General features: G+C 40.3%; 1 protein-coding gene across 5 annotated transcripts in view; it reads right to left on the bottom strand.

Annotated features, from left to right (window-relative positions):
* Window positions 1-24,031, bottom strand: part of gabra3 (gamma-aminobutyric acid type A receptor subunit alpha3) — a 140,909-nt gene that overhangs the window by 49,222 nt on the left and 67,656 nt on the right. For all 5 annotated transcript variants that reach the window (XM_036967506.1, XM_036967509.1, XM_036967510.1 and 2 more), the window contains exon 5: window positions 1,789-2,009. In XM_036967506.1, coding sequence (XP_036823401.1) covers window positions 1,789-2,009 — 221 coding nt within the window. The remainder of the gene's footprint in view (window positions 1-1,788; window positions 2,010-24,031) is intronic.

Here is a 24,031-nt window from a genome sequence, read left to right as displayed (position 1 = left end):
GCCTGCTCTTGGCATTTCCTAGAATATTGGAAATTAATTAAATTACTACTAATAATGGAATGAATAATCAAATATAATTAATACAGTATACTAATGTCCAAAGTTACTATTCATACTATTTAAAAACTATTTATAAACTAGTTTGACTATTTTTGTATCTTGTTTGCCTTAATGCAGTGTCTAGAATAGTCAAAAAGCCTTTGATAGCAACTCGCCTTGCAACACACTATCTTTGCTCGCAAATGAAAAAGTGACAGGCCTTTTAATAATCTATCCAAATTCAAATGTTATTCTTAGCCTCAGGAGAATCAGAGCCACATCAAATGAACTCATAAGAAACCCAGCCTGGAAAAGAATGGAGTTCCTCCCTCTTTCTACGTGAAAACTGCAGCATGAAATTCACAGGCAAATTAACTCTACCCAGAGCAACCGTAATTATCAGTCCCTGTGGACAAACCATTATCAAATGAAGAGCCCTACTTAGATTCAGATTTTGGTTAAGGGTTATATGTCAAGCAATTCAAAAGCAATACTTGATGAGGAGATTGAGAGTGGCGGACAGGTTCTTGCTGTAGCGAAGTGATTAAATAGTTCTTGCTGCTACAGGTTTGTTAAATAAGCAACACAATTTTACTCAAGCTTGCTGAGGATGTCTAAGCAGCTACACAGTACACTCTTACAAAAAAGGTGCTATCTAGAACCTTAAAGGGTTATTTGGCTGGCCCCATAGGAGAACCATTTGAAGAACCCTTTTTGATTGCAGGTAGAACCCTTTTGGTTCCTAGTAAAACCCTTTCGAGTTCCATGTAGAACTATTTCTAAGGTGGCTTCCTGGAACCAAAAATTGTTATCCTATGGGGACATCCGAAGAGCCCTTGTGGAACCTTTTTTTCTATGAGTGTACACTGGCTGAGTGGTTTCTCCTCGCAGTAGCATTTTCTTCTCAGGACATACAGTCCTTTAGGTACATCATAGTTATCATCCTCTGAACAAGAGAGGGTGGATAGAGGAGCATAGTTACACTATATCTCCCCCATGAAGCATGTGATGTGCCAGACTGGTTGCAGAGAAAGACCACTCAGTCCCCTGGTAGTCAGACACATTGCTTTGGATAGCTCTGGGCCCAGACATCCACTATTCAATTACCACCTTCATTCATCAAAGTACCTCTGAGTGCAGGTCAGGCCACTAGCTGGTCTCAGGCCTACTGACCCACCTTTGCTAACCCCCTGTCAGTCCACTAGCTGGTCTCAGGTCTACTGACCCACCTTTGCTAACCCCCTGTCAGTCCACTAGCTGGTCTCAGGCCTACTGACCCACCTTTGCTAACCCCCTGTCAGTCCACTAGCTGGTCTCAGGCCTACTGACCCACCTTTGCTAACCTCCTGTCAGTCCACTAGCTGGTCTCAGGCCTACTGACCCACCTTTGCTAACCCCCTGTCAGTCCACTAGCTGGTCTCAGGCCTACTGACCCACCTTTGCTAACTCCCTGTCAGTCCACTAGCTGGCCTCAGGTCTACTGACCCAGCTTTGCTAACCCCCTGTCAGTCCACTAGCTGGTCTCAGGTCTCCTCGCCCACCTCAGACTCTGCTAACCCACTTTTGGGGTAGAAGTAATATGCAATTGAGTAATGAGATGATTTTGGTGGTGGTGGTGGTGTTTGGGGAGGCAGTAGTGACAGGTGGCAGTGGAGTATACAATGGATCAACATCACTTTGAAAGTATTCAATCTTGGTGCTATAGGTGAATAAAAGGTAATGTGATTTGAGAAATGTCAGGTGGCTCACCTCATAGTGTAAAGCAGGGTACCGTTGTCCACCAGTCGTAGCAGTTTGTTGGGCGTGGTCATGTTGTGGGCCACAGATTTCTTCCCGTTGTGGAAGAAGGTGTCTGGAGTCCAGATCTTACTGGCCAGGAGGTTATTAAGAGGCAGGACCTGCATGGGCCCGTCAAACTTCAGCCTCTCATCCCTCCAGCTCTGACGGAAGAACACATCGATGGTGTACTCCTGGGAAAAGACGGAGAGAATAAGTCACTTTCTAAGGTATCACTTCACAATTACATTATCATCTAATATTTACCATCTCTCGTAAGAGCTGCAAACTCTGAAAGACAGATCTCTGTCCTGGTACAGTATATTGTCAGTTGTGGCCTTGACTAGCTGAGAGTTGAGTTTTGTTCACAGCCTCACAGCCTCACAGCCTCACAGCCTCACACACACACACACACACACACACACACACACACACACACACACACACACACACACACACACACACGTCAATAATGCATCATGCATTTTATTTGAAGGGGAAAACAGCCTTGTCAATGTGGGATCCTCAAGGCATCCTTCAGAGTTCATACACCAATGATTGCGTTTTCACAGCTGTCGCCGGCGGGATAAAACATGCCTTTTCCAAGAGTTATCTCTCTGACCATATTGCCAAACACGTAACAAGGAACAGTGTCCCTGATAAACCTCTCTAAGTTCAGAGAGAAATCGCCAGCCGTTAGTTGCTGCTGCTGAAGTGGGGGAGTGGCCTCACACTTATTTTTCTCAGACACTTCTTCCATTCTGACAGGATTTTCCAAAGGTATTAAAACATTAAAATACACTAATCAAATGGACAGATATCAAATAACAGTAATAATGTCCACACCAACACGTACATCCAGGCCTCAATAATGCCTGTTCGCAACAATGTAGCAACCTGTCCTGTGTCTGGTCACTACAGGAATGGCAGACGTTTTATACTGTACATTACAGTTTTTTCCAACTGCTTACACACAAAATCTTTTCATGTCACACGATTTTTGAAACCTCTCACTCAAAGTGCAAAACTACACACCAAATATCCAAAACCATAAGCTATTTCTCAGCCTTTGACTCAGTTATCAATTGCATAAAACACTTTTTTCAAAACACTACACACAATTCTCTACCTAAAACACAAAAATCTAACAGGAAGTGACTTGCTTTCCTTTTCCAAACACAACCAATCAAAATGCTACAATTATTCACCAGGTCACACACACACTCCTCACATGTGCAAACACTAATAGCTTAACTGATCACTTACCAATCACTGCTTTACTGTAGTATAGGCCTATAAATAGGTCAAAGGTCAGATTACCTGTTTTGAACAATGGATGCCAACAATGGACAGAGATCAAGAGGAGTAGGAGGGAGAGGAAGAGGAAGAGGAGGACGGGGGAAAAGAAGAGAAGGAAGGAAAGCCATCTATGATGAGATTAGGGCAACACTTGTTGATCATGAGATCAACCACGGTTTGACCATGAGAAAGGCTGCACTGAGAGTCCAGCCCAACTTGAGTCGATTTACAGTGGCGTTCATAATTCGAACCTTCAGAAATGAGAACAGGTATGCAACTATAGCCATCCATTTACTGCACTGCAATGAATGAATGAGGTTGGTTATCATGCTGTACTACATTTTTTTGTACATTGTTTACAGTTCCTATGCTGAACACATACTGTGTTTGAATTCTGTACAGAGTGGAAAGGCAAAGACATATTGGAGGACGAGAACGCTTGTTTACGTATGTGCAAGAAACTGTCATTATGAATATGGTTTTGGCCAACAAGGCAATTAGGATTTGGGAGATAAGAGAGCATATCTTGAATAATAACACCATATTTAACAACATCAATGCTGTAAGCCTGTCGACAATACAACGCATCCCCCAACGGCACTGAGTGACGATGAAACAACTTTACAAGGTGCCATTTGAGAGAAACTCTGACAGAGTCAAGAATATGCGACATGACTTTGTAGAGGTATGTATGCAACACTACTTCCAGTACTTCAGACATACCATATTTACTCATCTGTATATCCTTTTGTCTGTTACAGAGAGTATTGGAGCTGGATGCCCATGTAATTCGCCATGAATTTATTTATGTGGATGAGGTTGGCTTCAACCTCACCAAAACCAGGCGCCGCGGAAGAAATGTTATAGGACAGAGGGCAATTACCAATGTCCCTGGACAGCGTGGGGATAGTATAACTGTGTGCTGCCATCACTCAAAACGAGGTTCTCCATCACAATGTCACACTGGGTTCGTACAACACCGGCCATATGCTCACTTTTCTGGATGCAATTTACACAATGCTTGTCCATGATCCAGATCAAGAGCCTGCTAGATTTGTCGTTTTTATGGGACAATGTTAGTTTTCACCGGGCTGTTCTGGCCCAAAACTGGTTTGCCACCCATCCACAATTTGTAGTTTTGTACCTACCCCCATTTTCACCTTTTCTAAATCCCATAGAGGAATTCTTCTCAGCCTGGCGCTGGAAAGTGTATGATCGTCAACCCTATGCCCGCATGCCACTTCTCCAGGCAATGGAGGACGCATTTGGGGACATAAAGGTTGCCTCTGTCCAAGGTTGGATACGCCATGCTAGGAGATACTTCCCTCGATGTTTAGCAAGAGAAAACGTATCTTGTGATGTGGACAAAGTATTGTGGCCAGACCCAGGCCGGAGAAGAGATGAAGAGTAACTTAGCACTGGTGACTGCCCCCCCCCCCCCCCCCCCCCCCCACCAATTCCTGGACTACCCCCCCCGGGACCCCACACACACAATTGTGTTCTTTACTGTATTCTAAAGAATATACTTTTGGTTTACATATGTTTATGGTTTTGTTGTATGCTACTGTATACAGCAGTAATGTTTGGCCTAATAAATATTTTTTGTTTCTACATTGCATTGGTGTTTACAGTGTACTTGTTACCCCTCTCAGCAGATTACTTTCACTGTAGAACATTGTATTGAAATGTAGATATAAGTCTATGAAATACCAAAGAGCTTTAGATTTAGAACAACAGTGTTTACATGGTATATCCAAAAATGTACTATTATGAAAGCAGTGTTTGCCATTTGATGCAAATGCTTCATTCTGACATGTGATTATGGCATTTTGAATGCAGTGTTACATTTTGAAGGAGATGTGAGGCATTTTGCATTTTGTGTGTGCAGTTTTGGGAATTGTGTGTAGAGTTTTGAAGAAAAGGAGACCGTTTTGAAAACGTGTGTAAGCAGTTGGAAAAAACTGTAATATCAAGGTCTCACCTTGGAAAAAAACATTATGCACCAATCAACAATTAATGGCACAAAATAAATGCATTAAATGCACAGATTCAGGTAATAGTCATTACATAACTAAATACATACAGTTGAAGTCGGAAGTTTACATACACCTTAGCCAAATACATTTAAACTCAGTTTTCACAATTCCTGACATTTAATCCAAGTAAAAATTCCATGCCTTAGGTCAGTTAGGATCACCACTTTATTTTAAGAATGTGAAATGTCAGAATAACAGTAGAGAGAGAGAATGATTTATTTCAGATTTTATTTCTTTCATAATTTTATTTCTTTCATCACATCCCCAGTGGGTAGGAAGTTTACATACAGTCAATTAGTATTTGGTAGCATTGCCTTTAAATTGTTTAACTTGGGTCAATGTTTCTGGTAGCCTTCCACAAGCTTCCCACAATAAGTTGGGTGAATTTGGCCCATTCCTCCTGACAGAGCTGGTGTAATTGAGTCAGGTTTGTAGGCCTCCTTGCTCGCACACGCTTTTTCAGTTCTGCAAAATTGTGGCAAAATGGCTTAAGGACAACAAAGTCAAGGTATGGGACCCTTGACTTTGTTGTCCTTAAGCCATTTTGCCACAACTTTGGAAGTCTGCTTGGGGTCATTATCAATTTGGAAGACCCATTTGAGACCAAGCTTTAACTGATGTCTTGAGATGTTGCTTCAATATATCCACATAACATCCCTTCCTCATGATGCCATCTATTTTGTGAAGTGCACCAGTCCCTCCTGCAGCAAAGAACCTCCACAACATGATGCTGCCAACCCGTGCTTCACGGTTGGGATGGTGTTTTTCGGCTTGCAAGCCTCCCCCTTTTTCCTCCAAACATAACGATGGTCATTATGGCCAAACAGATCTATTTTTGTTTCATCAGACCAGAGGACATTACTCCAAAAAGTATGATCTTTGTCCCCATGTGCAGTTGCAAACCGTAGTCTGGCTTTTTTATGGCGGTTTTGGAGTACGGTTCATAAAAGTACGTTCATCTCTAGGAGACAGAAGGTGTCTCCTTCCTGAGTGGTATGGCGGCTGCATGGTCCCATGGTGTTAACACTTGCATACTATTGGTTGTACAGAAGGATGTGGTACCTTCAGGCGTTTGGAAATTGCTCCCAAAGACTTGTGGAGGCCTATAATTTTTTTCTGAGGTCTTGGCTGATTTTCTTTTAATTTTTCCATGATGTCAAGCAAAGAGGCACTGAGTTTGAAGGTAGGCCTTGAAATACATTAACAGGTACACCTCAAATTGACTCAAATGATGTCAATTAGCCCAACAGAAGCTTCTAAAGCCATGACATAATTTTCTGGAATTTTCCAAGCTGTTTAAAGGCACAGCCAACTTAGTGTATGTAAACTTCTGACCCACTGGAATTGTGATACAGTGAGTTATAAGTGAAATAATCTGTCTGTAAACAATTGTTGGAAAAATTACTTGTGTCATGCACAAAGTCCTAACCGACTTGACAGTAGTTTGTTAACAAGAAATTTGTGGAGTGGTTGAAAAACGAGTTTTAATGACTCTGTCGTGTCTTTGGCTATGCCGGATTAAGTGATATGACATGCTATTCTATAAAATCCTTTCTCCGTAATTAATATGACCTGATTGAGCTAATCATGTAAATGTGATTAACTAGATAGTCAGGGCACCACAAAATAATATTTATAGAGCTGTTATCTTCAGAATAAACTCTTAGAGACCTAGTAATATTTTACATCAATAGCAGTCAATATTAATCGTCACCTTAATTCAGTCTCATCTGAAAGTTGTAAATTCTTCACGAACCCTGGCTACCAAGTTGAATCAGCAATACAAAATTGGGTTTAATTATTTATTTACTAAATACCTAACTAATCACACAGAATTACATATTACGTCATAAAGGAAAACGTCCCTAGCGGGTGGAAACAGATATGACAGCTGGTTACACAAAAGAAAAGGGGCTGGGTTTGAGTGAAAGAGCGGGAAGACTGAGGGACAAAGTGAGAAGCTGTGCTATCGTAAATACAGTATCTTATGCATTCTAAATTACCAACCATTTGGAAAAGGAAAATGCAATAAATATTTACTCTGAGCTGCGCTTCGGTAGGTTGGTGGTAGATGGAAGGCCGTGTTGCCAAACCGAGTCCTTTGTCCTTTGAAGAATGTCTCTGGTTGTCAATTATATATGTTGTAGTAACGTCGATGTGTGGTAGATGGGATACTCTGTCTGTCCTTTCCTAGCCCGCGTTTGCAGCTGCTGTGGCTAACTCAACGGCTAGGAGGTATCACTTCTGTAGTGAATAAGAGTTCAAAGTTCATACCATTCACAACCAAAGCTCACGCTGAGGTTGGCTTAGTTCTGTAGTTGACATGTTAGTCCTTTTAACGCAGAGGCTGCAGACCTCACGTACTTGGAACAGGAGGTTATATTGTCATCAAGGGCTTATAAAGTGGAGGGAGAAGGGCGTGTTTCACAGTCTACAGCCCATGTCTCTTCACAGGGGCGGGTCACTGATTGAGCAGAAAACCCAAATCTCAAATCTGTCATTTGGAAGCTAAAATTACATTTAATCTTTTCACCAATAATTTCATATTCAAACATTTAAATTGAACAACAATTCCATGTGAATCCGATAACTCTGATGTGTAGACTTTCTACGGTAGAGTTTATGTCCTCCTATCATTGAGGAGAATGTCTCAGATGACAACCGAACTGTCATCATATTCATTAAGGACCACCGCATATGTTCAATTGGTCGGATTACCAGAATATAGTTAATTTCCCTCCCACCTTCTGATGTTCCCAGAATCTCTATGTTAACCAAGGGGTTTTCAAATTTCACATCAGTAGGGTAGTGAGAGGAAAAAGGGGGGAAGAGGTATTTATGACTGTCATAAACCTACCCCCAGGCCAACGTCATGACAACTCCAACCTAAGTGTATGTAAACTTTCGACTTCAACTGTATATACTTGAACTGTAAACAATGATCTTATACCGTGGTAAACATTGCTCTTCCCCTTGGGAGTTAGCAACATGCGTTACTCCAAAAACAGGATAATTTTCACTCCCCCTACCTAAGCAAGGCAGAAGGAGCAAACATTTCACCTATTCAATTTTGAGGACATATGTCCAATGTCAGATCTTACCATTACCTAAAGGTCCAATGCAGCCATTTTTATTTCGATATAAAATTATTTTTGGGTGACAATTAAATATTTTACTGTGATTATTTTTTTACCATTTCAGTTGAAAACTAACAAAATATCTTCTTAGCAAAGATACATTTCTCAAGCAAGAATTTTGCTAGGACTGTCTGGGAGTGGTCTGAGGGGGAAGGGGGAAACTGAAAACTAGCTGTTATTGGCAGAGAGGTTTAGAACTCTTTCTTATTGGTCTATTAACTCATTTAACACCTGGTGATGTCACCAGGTAAGCCAAAACTCCATCCCACCAAATCAGGGTGATATTTCAGGCGGTCCTTTCAAACAACATTTACACAAAAAATGCATTATCATAATTTTCACAATTTCATGATATGGAAATATATATAAAACACAGAAAAATCACGTTTTTGACTGCACTGGGCCTTTAATACAGAAATAGCCATATTTTTTACCAAAACATGACACTTCATAGTGGCAACATTAACCAGGTTTCTAGCCAACCTTTTTATTGGAGTAAAGTACGCCAGATAAAAAGGTCAAGACAAGCCTGATGGAATCAGCTAATTTGTCAGTAACTTTCCAAATGTCGACAAAACAAAATGATGCTAGACAAGGTGGGATCTTTTTGTGTTGGTAAATTTAATTATGCAATAAATGGCGGTGGAACTGTCTTTATGGCAAATATTTATATAATACCCATCATATCAAAGTAAACTTGGAGTGACGCAATGATATGTCGTGTGTCCTCCCACTACGATTTGGGAAAGTACTACGACATGGGGGGTCAAATAACATGAGGAGGGCTAGCACGGAAAGGCTGAAAATTTATTTTAAAGAACTGATTCTAGCCCTGAAAGATTGCAAAAAGCAATTATCCAATTATTTCAGGTATGGTACCATTGTTGGGTCAAGGATGCCTCCCGGGTGGCGCAGTGGTCAAGGGCGCCGTACTGCAGCGCCAGCTGTGCCACCAGAGACTCTGGGTTAGCGCCCAGGCTCTGTCGTAACCGGCCGCGACCGGGAGGTCCGTGGGGCGACGCACAATTGGCATAGCGTCGTCCGGGTTAGGGAGGGTTTGGCCAGTAGGGATATCCATGTTTCATCGCGCACCAGCGACTCCTGTGGCGGGCCGGGTGCAGTGCACGCTAACCAAGGTTGCCAGGTGCACTGTGTTTCCTCTGACACATTGGTGCGGCTGGCTTCCGGGTTGGATGCACGCTGTGTTAAGAAGCAGTGCGGCTTGGTTGGGTTGTGTATCGGAGGACGCATGACTTTCAACTTTTGTCTCTCCCGAGCCCGTACGGGAGTTGTATCGATGAGACAAGATAGTAGCTAATAACAATTGGATACCACGAAATTGGGGAGAAAAAGGGGTACATCCAAATCATCTTGGCTCCTGGACTCTGTCCACACATTTCAAGGCTGCGTTGAGACAATGACTTATCAATGACCCAAGACCAGCTCAGATAATCCCTACCATTGTGTCGCTGATTTGTCGTAATGCTGCGGCAAATGTACATTATCCCAGGGGTGTTGGTAGTCACAATGTAAGTAACTTAATTGATGTCCCTCTAACTCCCCTGAATGTCTCCTACAGCTATTGTATGCAGTAATCATGTGCCTATGAACCAGAGTTATACTGTTAGCACTGAGGCGGTGTGCCCTTGTAGGAAGTTCACTGTGTGCAGCTCACCCTGTACTATCATCTCAAACATAAATAACATTGTCATGTCTACTTCTGGTGAGCTTCCCAGTAAAGTAAAATAATCAAGCATCCCAGAAAAGCGCAAAAAATAGCCTACATTAACATATGTAGCCTAAGAAACAAGGTTCATGAAATCGATAACTTGCTAGTTACAGATCATATTCATATTCATATCTTTGAAACTCACTTAGATAATACCTTTTATGATACAGTGGTTGCAATACATGGTTATAACATCTACAGAAAAGACAGAAATGCCAATGGGGGCGATGTTGCGGTCTCTAATTCAGAGCCACATTCCTGTAAAGTTTATAGAGGATCTCATGTTAAATACGGTTGAAGTAATATGGCTACAGGTTCACTTGCCTCACCTAAAGCCCATTCTTGTGGGAAGATGCTATAGACCACCAAGTGCTAACAGTCAGTATCGGGATAATATGTGTGAAATGCTTGATACTGTATGTGATATCAACAGAGAGTTATGTTTTCTGTGTGTCCAAAATATTGACTGGCTTGCATCAAGACGCCCACTCAAGAAAAAGCTTCAAACGGTAAACAGTGCCTGCAACCTGGTTCAGGTTATCAGTCAACCTACCAGGGTAGTTACAAACAGCACAGGAATGAAATCATCAACATATATTTATCACATTTTTACTAATGCTGCAGAAATCTGCTTTAAAGCAGTATCCAAATCCATCAGATGTAGAGATCACAATGTAGTAGCCATTTCTCGTAAAACCAAAGTTCCAAAGGCTGGGCATAAGAGGTCATACAATAAGTTTTGTAGTGATTCCTATGTTAATTATGTAAATAATATTTGCTGGTCTGTGGTTTGTATTGAGGAGCAACCAGACGCTGCACTTGACACATTCATGAAATTGGTTATTCCAGTTACGAATAAGCATTTACCTTTAAGAAAATTACTATAAAAACTTTTAAAACTGGATTGATGAGGAATTGAAAAATTGAATGGTTGAGCGGGAATCAGGCAAAAGGAATGGCAAATAAGTCTGGCTGTACAACCGATTGGCAAAAGTACTGCAAATTGAGAAATCATGTGACAACTGAATAAAAAGAAGAAACTACAATATGAAACCTACAATATGAAACAAACAAACAAAATGATATAAAGAATGATACTAAAAAGCTTTGGAGCACCTTATATGACATTTGGGAGAAAAGGCAAACTCAGCTCCATCATTCATTGACTCACATGGCTCATTCATCACAAAATCCACTGATATTGCCAACTACTTTAATGATTGTTTCTTTGGCAAGAGTACAACACTTAAGCATGACTACCAGCAACAAATCCAAGTATAACTAGCAAAATTATGAAAGACAAGCATTGTAATTGTGAATTCCATAAAGTGAGTGTGGAAGAGGTGAACAAATTATTGTTGTCTATCAACAATGACAAGCCACCTGGGTCTTAGAACTTGGATGGAAAAGGACTAATTCAATCTTTACTAATGATATGCCATGGGCTTTGAATAAAGCCAATGCATGCTATGCTATGTCTATGTATGCGGATGACTCAACACTCACTGTATGTGATCACTGCAACACTTAACAAAGTTACATAAGTTACTCCTAAATATTTCAACAACTAAAGGCACTGTATTTGGGACAAATCATTCACTAAACCCTAAACCTCAACTAAATCTTGTAATGAATAATGTGGAAATGGAGCAAGTTGAGGTTATGGTTAATACATGTTGAGGCAACAGTAGCTAAAATGGGGGGGAGTCTGTCCATAATAAAGAGCTGCTCTTCCTTCTTAATGCAATGCAGCCCCATTTAACTTGCATTTTTTATTCGGTACATGGGAATTTAACCTCAAAAGTCATTTTTATATGCACTATATCAATACGCGCAGCCTTTTATCCACAACATGCTTGGTAAATTTACTGTTGAAGAAAAAGCCCCTTTATAATAAAGCCAGTTGGGCAGAGGCATTTTTTTGGATTTCCACACATGGGAAACATTTGTTAGCAGGGTCCCCCCTCAAAAATTGCCTTTTAAAAAATAATTTCATGCAATTCTACGTAATTTACATGACAGAAGACATTGGCTGAATCTTTTTTAATACCACACAAATAAACCAAAATGAGTGGATACTCTGACACTGACAAACTGAAATCAATCTGGTCTTGAATTCAAACAAACAATAGCCCTGGCCAATGAAGTGACACACAAATTGTACAATATTATGAGGCAATAATCACTGAGTGTACAAAACATTAAGGACCTTCCTAATATTGAGTTGCCCTGAGAACAGCCTCAATTCGTTAGCACATGGACATGTCAAAAATGTTCCACAGGGATGCTGGCCAATGTTGACTCCAATGCTTCCCACAGTCAAGTTGGCTGGATGTCCTTTGGGTGGTGGACCATTCTTTATACACACGGGATACTGTTGAGCGTCAAAAACCCAGCAGCATTGCAGTTCTTGACACAAACTGGCGCGCCTGGCAGCTACTACCATATCCCATTCAATGGCACTTTAATATTTTGTCATGCCCATGCACTCTTTAAATGGCACACATACACAATCAATGTCTCAATTGCCTCAAGGCTTAAACATCCTTCTTTAACCTGTCTCCCCTTCATCTAGACTCATTGAGGTGGATTTAACAAGTGACATCAATAAGGGATCATAGCTTTCACCTGGATTCACCTGGTCAGTCTATGTCATGGAAAGAGCAGGTGTTCTTAATGTTTGTACACTCAGTGTATACAGTATATATATGTTATAGGCTACAGGCTACTAAATACAATTTCCAGTGGCACACTAACTCACCTAATGATGAAGATGAAGCCATAGGCTATGGCCGACGCTATCCTCTTGGCAATAGCCTATCTCAAGATGAGCTACTTCGCAGAAAATTGGGAGATGTTGAGATGTATTTTATTTCATTGGTTCTAAACTGTACGTTTTTTCTGCGATTGCATTTAATGATAACAAGTTCAAACAGGTGCCATTAATACAGGTAACGAGTGGAGGACAGAGGAGCCTCTTAAAGAAGAAGTTACAGGTCTGTGAGAGCAAGAAATCTTGCTTGTTTGTAGGTGACCAAATACTTATTTTCCACCATAATTTGCAAATAAATTCATAAAAAATCCTACAATGTGTTTTTCTGGATTTCTTTTCTCATTTTGTCTGTCATAGTTGAAGTGTACCTATGATGTAAATTACAGGCCTCATCTTTTTAAGTGGGAGAACTTGCACAATTGGTGGCTGACTAAATACTTTTTTGCCCCACTGTACCTGTATGCTAAAAATGTGTTCCACAGTCTTTTTTTGTTGAAACTTTTGATTCTCTGTGGCTTATTTATGCTCGCCAGTGTATTTTGAACATTGAGAGCGGGCTCCTGGGGTTCTTTTCCATTTTTTCCATTTCATTTTTATAACGTAATAGTTTTTTTGATGTGTGTTTTTGGCCTCTTGGGCCCAGCCCCTGACTCACACCATTGACCAGTCACATTTATTTATCATGCAATTTATTTTTTCATTTTTTAATAATCAGTTACCAAATCAAGGCATTTCCCCCCAGTTACCCAGGTGGGCCTACCTCCTCTCATCTGACGACTAGCAGAGCGGCAGCAGCAGGCTGTCTACACACATTGAGAGTGGGCTCCTGAATCCTCCTGGGGTTGGAGGTTGCAGTAAAAATATATATATTACATATCTAGCATATACTGTATAATATATACTGTATACATGCATTTTTTTGTTTTACTTTTAGTTTTTCAGCCCTGATAAGCCCCTGCATTAACCAGACTCTGTCTGTCGCCAGTTGGATGGAAACCAAGCTAGTAATACACAAAAAGCCTGATTAACAGAGTGAAACTAGCGGAGCAACAAACAAATGATTGGTGCACTCAAAACCAAAGCCATTGGCGGTTGATCATTAGGATGGCGGCTTCAATGCATTTACCTCAAATACCATGTTTGCTGAGTTTGCCGTATTGTAGCTTGCTCTTCGTTAATCTTTTTTGTATCTGCATTAGCACAGAAAACACAATCCCGATAAGATCCAAGACGCTGGAAATTATAGATTGTGCTGATTTATGGGCACATGAATCGTATCGCGACCATATAAAAAAACTCAATGGGTAAGCCTAGTGATAAAAAATGCATCATATGTTGTCTGCCATCTGCCAAACGTCTAACATCCCCCTAACTTCAGCTGTATGTTGAATAATCACTGGGTGCACAAACATTTGCTTCATGTATAAAATTACCTACAGTGCCTTGCGAAAGTATTCGGCCCCCTTGAACTTTGCGACCTTTTGCCACATTTCAGGCTTCAAACATAAAGATATACAACTGTATTTTTTTGTGAAGAATCAACAACAAGTGGGACACAATCATGAAGTGGAACGACATTTATTGGATATTTCAAACTTTTTAACAAATCAAAAACTTAAAAATTGGGCGTGCAAAATTATTCAGCCCCCTTAAGTTAATACTTTGTAGCGCCACCTTTTGCTGCGATTACAGCTGGAAGTCGCTTGGGGTATGTCTCTATCAGTTTTGCACATCGAGAGACTGAATTTTTTCCCATTCCTCCTTGCAAAACAGCTCGAGCTCAGTGAGGTTGGATGGAGAGCATTTGTGAACAGCAGTTTTCAGTTCTTTCCACAGATTCTCGATTGGATTCAGGTCTGGACTTTGACTTGGCCATTCTAACACCTGGATATGTTTATTTTTGAACCATTCCATTGTAGATTTTGCTTTATGTTTTGGATCATTGTCTTGTTGGAAGACAAATCTCCGTCCCAGTCTCAGGTCTTTTGCAGACTCCATCAGGTTTTCTTCCAGAATGGTCCTGTATTTGGCTCCATCCATCTTCCCATCAATTTTAACCATCTTCCCTGTCTCTGCTGAAGAAAAGCAGGCCCAAACCATGATGCTGCCACCACCATGTTTGACAGTGGGGATGGTGTGTTCAGCTGTGTTGCTTTTACGCCAAACATAACGTTTTGCATTGTTGCCAAAAAGTTCCATTTTGGTTTCATCTGACCAGAGCACCTTCTTCCACATGTTTGGTGTGTCTCCCAGGTGGCTTGTGGCAAACTTTAAACGACACTTTTTATGGATATCATTAAGAAATGGCTTTCTTCTTGCCACTCTTCCATAAAGGCCAGATTTGTGCAATATACAACTGATTGTTGTCCTATGGACAGAGTCTCCCACCTCAGCTGTAGATCTCTGCAGTTCATCCAGAGTGATCATGGGTTTCTTGGCTGCATCTCTGATCAGTCTTCTCCTTGTATGAGCTGAAAGTTTAGAGGGACGGCCAGGTCTTGGTAGATTTGCAGTGGTCTGATACTCCTTCCATTTCAATATTATCGCTTGCACAGTGCTCCTTGGGATGTTTAAAGCTTGGGAAATCTTTTTGTATCCAAATCCGGCTTTAAACTTCTTCACAACAGTATCTCGGACCTGCCTGGTGTGTCCCTTGTTCTTCATGATGCTCTCTGCGCTTTTAACGGACCTCTGAGACTATCACAGTGCAGGTGCATTTATACGGAGACTTGATTACACACAGGTGGATTGTATTTATCATCATTAGTCATTTAGGTCAACATTGGATCATTCAGAGATCCTCACTGAACTTCTGGAGAGAGTTTGCTGCACTGAAAGTAAAGGGGCTGAATAATTTTGCACGCCCAATTTTTCAGTTTTTGATTTGTTAAAAAAGTTTGAAATATCCAATAAATGTCGTTCCACTTCATGATTGTGTCCCACTTGTTGTTGATTCTTCACAAAAAAATACAGTTTTATATCTTTATGTTTGAAGCCTGAAATGTGGCAAAAGGTCGCAAAATTCAAGGGGGGCGAATACTTTCGCAAGGCACTGTATTTTCAAAATGCATTTCATAAATTCTTCAGGATATATTCCATTGTTTTCATCCTTCCCTATATTGAAGCATTGATTGCTGACATGTTGTACAAAAACAGAGATGTCTCAACAGTGACAGTGTGTAATCTAGCTCAAAATGGCTGATTTAGGCAGACCCCTTGCCGCACATGTGCATAGATTATGTATTGTTTACATTTTGTTGAGCTATAGGCCATGGTGAGGCTTAGCATTGGGGAATAAGACCAGCTTGCTCAGCTTCCTCGAGCTAAAATCTTTCATCTTCTACTCAATGTGTGTGTATTTGTGTGTGCGTGTGTGTGTGTGTGTGTGTGTGTGTGTGTGTGAGAGAGAGAGAGAGAGAGAGAGAGAGAGATAAAGAATGAGCAAATTTCAGAAGGAGAGAGAAGGGGGGCAGAGGGGGGGGGGGGCAGAACAGAAGAGAGGAGGAGGCATACACTCCACTCCTAAAGTACCTTAGCTTGAGGGAGAGATCAGGATCAGCATGTCCCGTAAACAGATGTAAGAGACAGAAGAATGTGAAGCTGTGATTACTCATAGTCTGAAAAATGCTAATTGAAGATAACAGATTGAGGATTAAACCCTATAAAATGGGTTAATTCTGCCTACCAAAATACTTGCAGCTATACAGAGTACATACTGTACCAAGAAACAAACACACAAACAAAAATGACAAAAGTATCTGTCGCCTCTAGATGTGGAGAAAGAGGCAGGATAGACGTATTGAGTTAAAAACACAAACCCTTTCTATTTCCTTCCTTGCTGAAGCTAAATATCAGTTAGAGTTACATCTTTATCCATCCCACCCATCAACCTTCAGTAGCAATGAGCATGTTCACAAAAGCGAAAACAACTCCCTGATATGCAAAACCGACAGAAAAGAAACACAAGCAGATGAGAAGCTTTTGGTGTGGAAAGTAGCCGAAAGAAACAAACAAACATTGCTTTGATTCGATTTTTCCCAGCCCTGGGATCCTAACTTTTTTTCAGCACCTCAAGAAATGGTCTGCGCTTAATGCAAGTCAAATATAATTCGATTCCTACTTTGATTAAACTCCAATTCTATGAGAAAGAGAAAAAATGGATTGTTCTTTCAGTCGTCTCCCTTTAACAACGTGTTGGAGCTGAATAATCGGAATGCTTCTGTGCACCATGGAAAGCGACAGCACAACTCTCATCAAAATAAGTTACATCTACAGTATCTTTCAATCAGCTACACCATTATGGCCTGTTATCTCTTATCAAACGCAGCTCCCCAGTACAACTTCCCTTACAAATAATACACCTAAAACGGAACGGAACGAGACAGACAGACAGACAGACAGACAGACATACAGACAAAGACCCACACGTATTGCGCAATTCTATACTGTACTTTTACAGTTCTCGAATCTCACTCTTTGAACTCCTGTTTCTGTGGCCAAGTCAAACCAGTAATTCTATTATTTCAAAGGAACAGAGAATATAAAAAACCTTGAAAGCACAAACAGAGGGAACACTACAGTATGTCTGATAAAAGCATGGCTTGTGTTCTAGTGTGAATGTTCAAGTCCCTTCTCTTCTTCCCCCACTCCCCCTTGTGTTTAGTCTTTTCCGGTTTTAATTGCCATTTCTCTACAGCTCTCTGCTAGCTATTCCCTCTCTTCTATCCTCTCCTTTAAGAATTTAGTTCATCCCTTTTAAGTCATTCATCTGTGTTAATTATATCACATGGAGGGTGTTAATTATGAAGTAGAAACCCAGTGGAAACACCAAAGCACTTTCCCCACTTACAGAAAAAGATATATGAAGACAGAGTGAGTATACAGATGTAATAGGTGGGGCTGGGAAATGTGAAGATAGAGAGAGAGATAGAACACAGAGAGAGAGAGCGAGAGCAAGCAACCTCTTGGTGACTTTAGAGTATTGTGGCCTTTTCTGACCTACTATAGAAGTGTTGCACCTGCTCCACTGACTGAGAAACTACAAGGATTCCTTCTAGTCATGTCGGACCACCTTTTTTTGTGCCAAGCATTTTCAGTGAAACCCCAACACTCTCCACATTTCCCCCCGTGCCCCCAACACAACCCAGGAAGAATCCCCATGCGATAAATAAACATAGCCCAGTTGTGTTTGGCTTAGCTGGGCCAATATATCATTTTTTTTGTTTTCCTTTTAGGCCTGGATAGGCTACTGAGTCAAGGTGGGGGATTCATTTTGAAGATAAAAATAATTTTGGGGAAAAAAGGGCAGAGCCAATCTACACAAGGCCAAGTGGCACAGCCGATACATAGAGCAGCTGGTGCTCCTTCAGGGAGGGAGTGATTGATTTCTCATCAACAGAGTGCAGAGAGAAAACACAAACATAAAAAACATCCCACCAGTGGGAGAGAAGGGAGATCCACAGACACAAGGGAAAGTAGACGACACAAAGAAGAGCTAGCCCCCCCCCCCCCCCCCCTCCCAAGGGAAGGGGGTTTGGGATTTAACTAATTCTTAACATGTGTGTAGAAGGAACCAAAAGAGCAGGAGATATTTATATTATATATTTTATATTTGAGATTCTTCAAAGTAGCCACCCTTTGCCTTGATGACAGCTTTGCACACTTTTGGCATTTTCTCAACCATCTTCATGAGTTAGTCACCTGGAATGCATTTAAATTAACAGGTGTGCCTTGCTAATAAAAGTTCATTTGTGGAATTTCTTACCTTCTTAATGAGTTTGAGCCAATCAGTTGTGTTGTGACAAAGTAGGAATTGTATACAGAAGATAGCCCTATTTAGTAAAAGACCAAGTCGATATTATGGTAGGAACAGCTCAAATAAGCAAAGAGAAACAACAGTCCATCATTACTTTAAGACATGAAGGTCAGTCAATACGGAAAATGGCAAGAACTTTTCAAGTTTCTTCAAGTGCAGTTGCAAAAACCATCAAGCGCTATGATGAAACTGGCTCTCATGAGGACAGCCACAGGAAAGGAAGACCCAGATTAACCTCTGCTGCAGAGGATAAGTTCATTAGAGTTACCAGCCTCAGAAATACCACTACTAAAGGACACTAATTAGAAGAAGAGACTTGTTTGGGCCAAGAAACACGAGCAATGGACATTCGACCAGTGGAAATCTGTCCTTTGGTCTGATGATTCCAAATTTGCGATTTTTGGTTCCAACCGCCGTGTCTTTGTGAGACGCAAAGTAGGTGATCTCTGCATGTGTGGTTCCCACCGTGAAGCATGGAGGAGGAGGTGTGATGGTGCTTTGCTGGTGACACTGTCAGTGATTTATTTAGAATTCAAGGCACATTTAAACAGCATGGCTTCCACAGCATTCTGCAGCGACACGCCATGCCATCTGGTTTGCGATTAGTGGGACTATCTTCTGTGTTTCAACAGGACAATGACCCAACACACCTCCAGGCTGTGTAAAGGCCAAGAAGGAGAGTGATGGAGTGCTGCATCAGTTGATCTGGCCTCCACAATCACCCAACCCGAAGCTGGTTGAGAGAATGCCAAGAGTGTGCGAATCCATGTTTCACCAAATTATATTTTGAAAGAGGAAGTAAAATATTTTAAGCATACGTTTTCTTTTCAGTGTCCTCCATTTCCACTGAATGGAAATTAACTGAAAGGATTAACTGTAAGAATTTCTTTCCTAATAATAATAATAATGTAAAATTAACAAATTTACAGAAAGACCTGTGTGAAGGCCAACTTACAGAAGAGGAACTTTTTTAGGCAATAAAATCTTTTCAGTCTGGAAAAACACCAGAGCTTGACGGTAGAGGTATATCAGACCTTTTTTTGATGTACTCAAAGATTCATTATTAACATGTTTTAATTACTCTTATACAAATGGTATACTTTCAGGTACTCAACAAGAGGTCTGATTTCATTACTACTAAAACAGGACCCAGGTGGTAAACATAAAGATCCAGTCCATTTAAAAAACTGGAGGCCTCTAACACTTCAATGTTGTGATGTGAAAATCCTGGCTAAATGCATAGCACACAGAATAAAAAAGGTTTTACCAGATATTGTTCATCCTGATCAGACATGTTTTTACATGGACAATATATTGCAGATAATATACGACAATTACTTGAAACAATTGAACATTATGAAACAAAGATACCAGGCCTGGCCTTCATAGCAGATTTTGAAAAGATGTTTGATAAAGTACAACTATAATTTATATACAAATGCCTGGATTACTTTAATTTTGGTGAATCTCTTATACAATGGGTTAAAGTTATTTACAGCATCCTCAGATGAAAAATATTAAGAAAGTATTGAGGTTTTAAGAGGAGTAAAACAAGGCTGTCTGTTGTCTCCATACCTATTTATTATGGCCATTGAAATGCTAGCTATTAAAATTAGATACAACAAGAATCCTAAGGGGTTAGTAATCCTGGGGATAAAAACAAGTGTTGATGCGTGCTGATTAATCTTTTCTTATGTTCGCAATCTGGATTCCTGCACAGTCTCATTGAAGATCTTGATCCTTTTTCTAGCCTCTCTGGATTAAAACCTAATTATGACAAGTGTACCATATTACATAGTGGATCGTTAAAAAAATACTGTGTTTACACTACCTTGTAGTTTACCACATCTAAAAAAATATATAAATGAACTTAACACAATTAATTTCAATAGCAAAAATAGATAAGATTCTGCAACCATGGAGTGTAAGGTTCTGCTTATCTTTTCTTAGTCAACCTTGTATTCTCTTTCTTTGTGTTCTTGAACGTAGCCCTGTTTCTTTGTGTTCTAGAACATAGCCCTCTCTTTCATTTTTGTTCATTGATTTCACCTGCGTTCGTTTCTCACCTGGTCTCATCAGCGCCCTATTTAGTTCAGTTCTTTCTGTTTATATGGTTGTGAGGTATTGTTTGTTTTTGACTGCCTACCTGTGTTTGACTACTGCCTGTCTGTGTCCACGATTCGTGCCTTCTGTGAAGGCTTAATAAACATCTGCTGTGCTCTGCGTGTGAATCTACACCTTTTTCTCATTACATGGAGAGGTAAATACTTGTCTACTTATGGAAAATTACGTTGATTAACTCGTTGGTCCTGTCACAGTTTACTTACTTACTAATGGCACTGCCTACTCCAGATGACTCATTTAAAAAAATCATATGAGCACAAATGATAAGCCAGACAAAATTAAATGTGCCTATTTATATAATGAATATGAGTTTGGGGGGCTAAAATGATTAAATATTAAAGCTTTAAACCTCTCCCTAAAAGCTTCACTCATACATAAGTTATACATAAACCCAAAATGGTAGATTACTAAGAAAGGCTCATCCTTTGTTCAAGAATTGCCTTTTTTTCCTTTATACTGATTACAACCTCTAATTTCCGACTAATTGATAATGACATTTTGTTTAAAGTATAACATTTTCTCAAACAAGCCAAACAAATGTGGCCAGACAAACAATTTCAGTTATATCCTCCAGAAAAGATAGAACAAATGTTATGGTTAAATTCAAATATACTGATTAATAAAAATACATTCTTTATGGATTTATTTGACATTTTTATTATATTTGTTAATGATATTATGAATAGAAACGGAGGAGTTATGCAGTTATCAAAAATATATGGGGATTTCTGCTCAATCCAAACTTACAACCAACTGATTGCAGCAGTACCACAGAAATGGAGGAGGCAAGTGGAAAAGGGAGAAGGTAGGGAACTTGTTTGCCTGCCATGTATTAAAGATACAAATTGGCTGAAAGGAACAGGAATAAATATAAAAATATACCAGTTTCATTTGAGGACAATATTTTTTAACAACTGCTACATATACAGTAGGTTGCAAAATAAATGGGAAGAGATTTTCAATGTACCAATTCCATGGCATATAGTTTATGAACTGGTACAAAAAACTACACTTGATTCAACACTGAGTTTTTCAATTTAAATGATTATACATTGCTCAAAAAAATAAAGGGAACACTTAAACAACACAATATAACTCCAAGTCAATCACACTTCTGTGAAATCAAACTGTCCACTTAGGAAGCAACACTGATTGACAATACATTTCACATGCTGTTGTGCAAATGGAATAGACAACAGGTGGAAATTATAGGCATTTAGCAAGTCACCCCCAATAAAGGAGTGGTTCTGCAGGTGATGACCAGACCACTTCTCAGTTCCTATGCTTCCTGGCTGATGTTTTGGTCACTTTTGAATGCTGGCGGTGCTTTCACTCTAGTGGTAGCATGAGACGGAGACTACAACCCACACAAGTGGCTCAGGTAGTGCAGCTCATCCAGGATGGAACCACAATGCGAGCTGTGGCAATAAGGTTTGCTGTGTCTGTCAGCGTAGTGTCCAGAGCATGGAGGCACTACCAGGAGACAGGCCAGTACATTGGGAGATGTGGAGGAGGCCGTAGGAGGGCAACAACCCAGCAGCAGGACTGCTACCTCCGCCTTTGTGCAAGGAGGAGCAGGAGGAAGAGCGGGGTAACATCTCACAGCAAGAACGGGCAAATCTGGTGCAGTCCATGAGGAGATGCACTGCAGTACTTAATGCAGCTGGTGGCCACACCAGATACTGGCTGTTACTTTTGGTTTTGACCGCCTTTGTTCAGGGACACATTATTCCATTTCTGTTAGTCACATGTCTGTGAAACTTGTTCTGTTTATGTCTCAATTGTTGGATCTTGTTACGTTCATACAAATATTTACACATGTTAAGTTTGCTGATGAAGAGGCTGTTTCTTTTTTTGCTTAGTTTATATGGGGCATACCACAATCTCAACTCTGTAGATTTTGCTGCGAAGAGACAAAATCAATAGATAATTGATTCTGGTATTGCCCCTATGTAGCTTGTTTCTGGTCACAGGTTCAGGAATGGTTTCACAATATCACAATATGCACTTAGAATTAACCTTACAAATAGCAGTGTTGGGCAATTTGGAAAGCAATAGTCAGTCAATAAATAAAATAATAATATTCGTAGGAAAGGTTTTCATCTTTAGCTCACAATCTGTATCCACTATAAAATTAGAAAGGTTAGAAAAGTATGTAAAACATCACAGCAAAATGTAAAAATATATGGCACATGGAAACCAAACGAGGGTGGTCTATGGTGATAGGTGGGATGGGTGAGGGGTGGGATTAAAGAGTTTATGTTTGGTAAAGTATTATTGTTATGTGACTGCTTTATATAAAAGTACCATGTATGTAAAAGGTGTTTGCAAAATGTTTATGTAAAATGTAAATGTAAAATGTCTATGTAGCAAAAAAACTGTAAAAAAAACTAAAAGATATTTGTCCTCCAAAGGAGGGGTGGTGGAAAATAAAATAAGAGTGTGCAAAGCTGTCATCAAGGCAAAGGGTGGCTACTTTTAAGAATCTCAAATATAAAATATATTTTGATTTGTTTAACACTTTTTTGGTTACTATATAATTCCAAATGTGCTCTTTCATAGTTTTGATGTGTTCACTATTATTCTACAAATGTAGAAAATAGTTAAAATAAAGAAAAATCCTGGAATGAGTAGGTGTGTCCAAACTTTTGACTGGTATTGTATATCATGCTGTATCCAACACACACGGTTGACTCTTAACCTGATTGAAGTGTATCTGATTGTTCCTGGCGTGTTCCTGCCTTAGTTAATTCAAGTCTTTGTGCATGTTGTCACGTCCTGACCTTTTTTATGTCTTTTTTTGTATTTCTATGTGTTTGGCCTGGTATGGTTCTCAATCAGAGGCAGCTGGCAATCGTTGTCTCTGATTGAGAACCATACTTAGACAGCCTGTTTTCCTACTATGGGTGTGGGTAGTTGTTTTCTGTCTCTGCACCAGACAGAACTGTTTCTTGTTGGTCTATTTTTGTTATTTTGGTCTTAGTGTTCTGAGTTTAATAAATATGAACATGAACACTTACCACGCTGCATATTGGTCCAATCCTTCCTACTCCTCCTCAGACGAGGACAGCATTACAGAACTACCCAAGCAGCGTGGTAACCAGGAGCAGAGGGTTCTGGACTCCTGGACATGGGAGGAGATTTTGGACGGTAAGGGACCCTGGGCACAGGCTGGGGAATATTGCCGCCCCAGGGAAGAGCTGGAGGCAGCTAAAGCCGAGCGGCGGCGATATGAGGAGTTAGCATGGCGGGGTTGGCACACGGGGAGTGTGGCTAAGTCAGGTAGGAGACCTGAGCCAACTC

This window comes from Oncorhynchus mykiss, chromosome Y, assembly GCF_013265735.2.
Source record: "Oncorhynchus mykiss isolate Arlee chromosome Y, USDA_OmykA_1.1, whole genome shotgun sequence".
NCBI lineage: Eukaryota > Metazoa > Chordata > Actinopteri > Salmoniformes > Salmonidae > Oncorhynchus > Oncorhynchus mykiss.
Note: the sequence above shows the minus strand (reverse complement) of the source record. Positions and strands in the feature narration are given on the sequence as shown.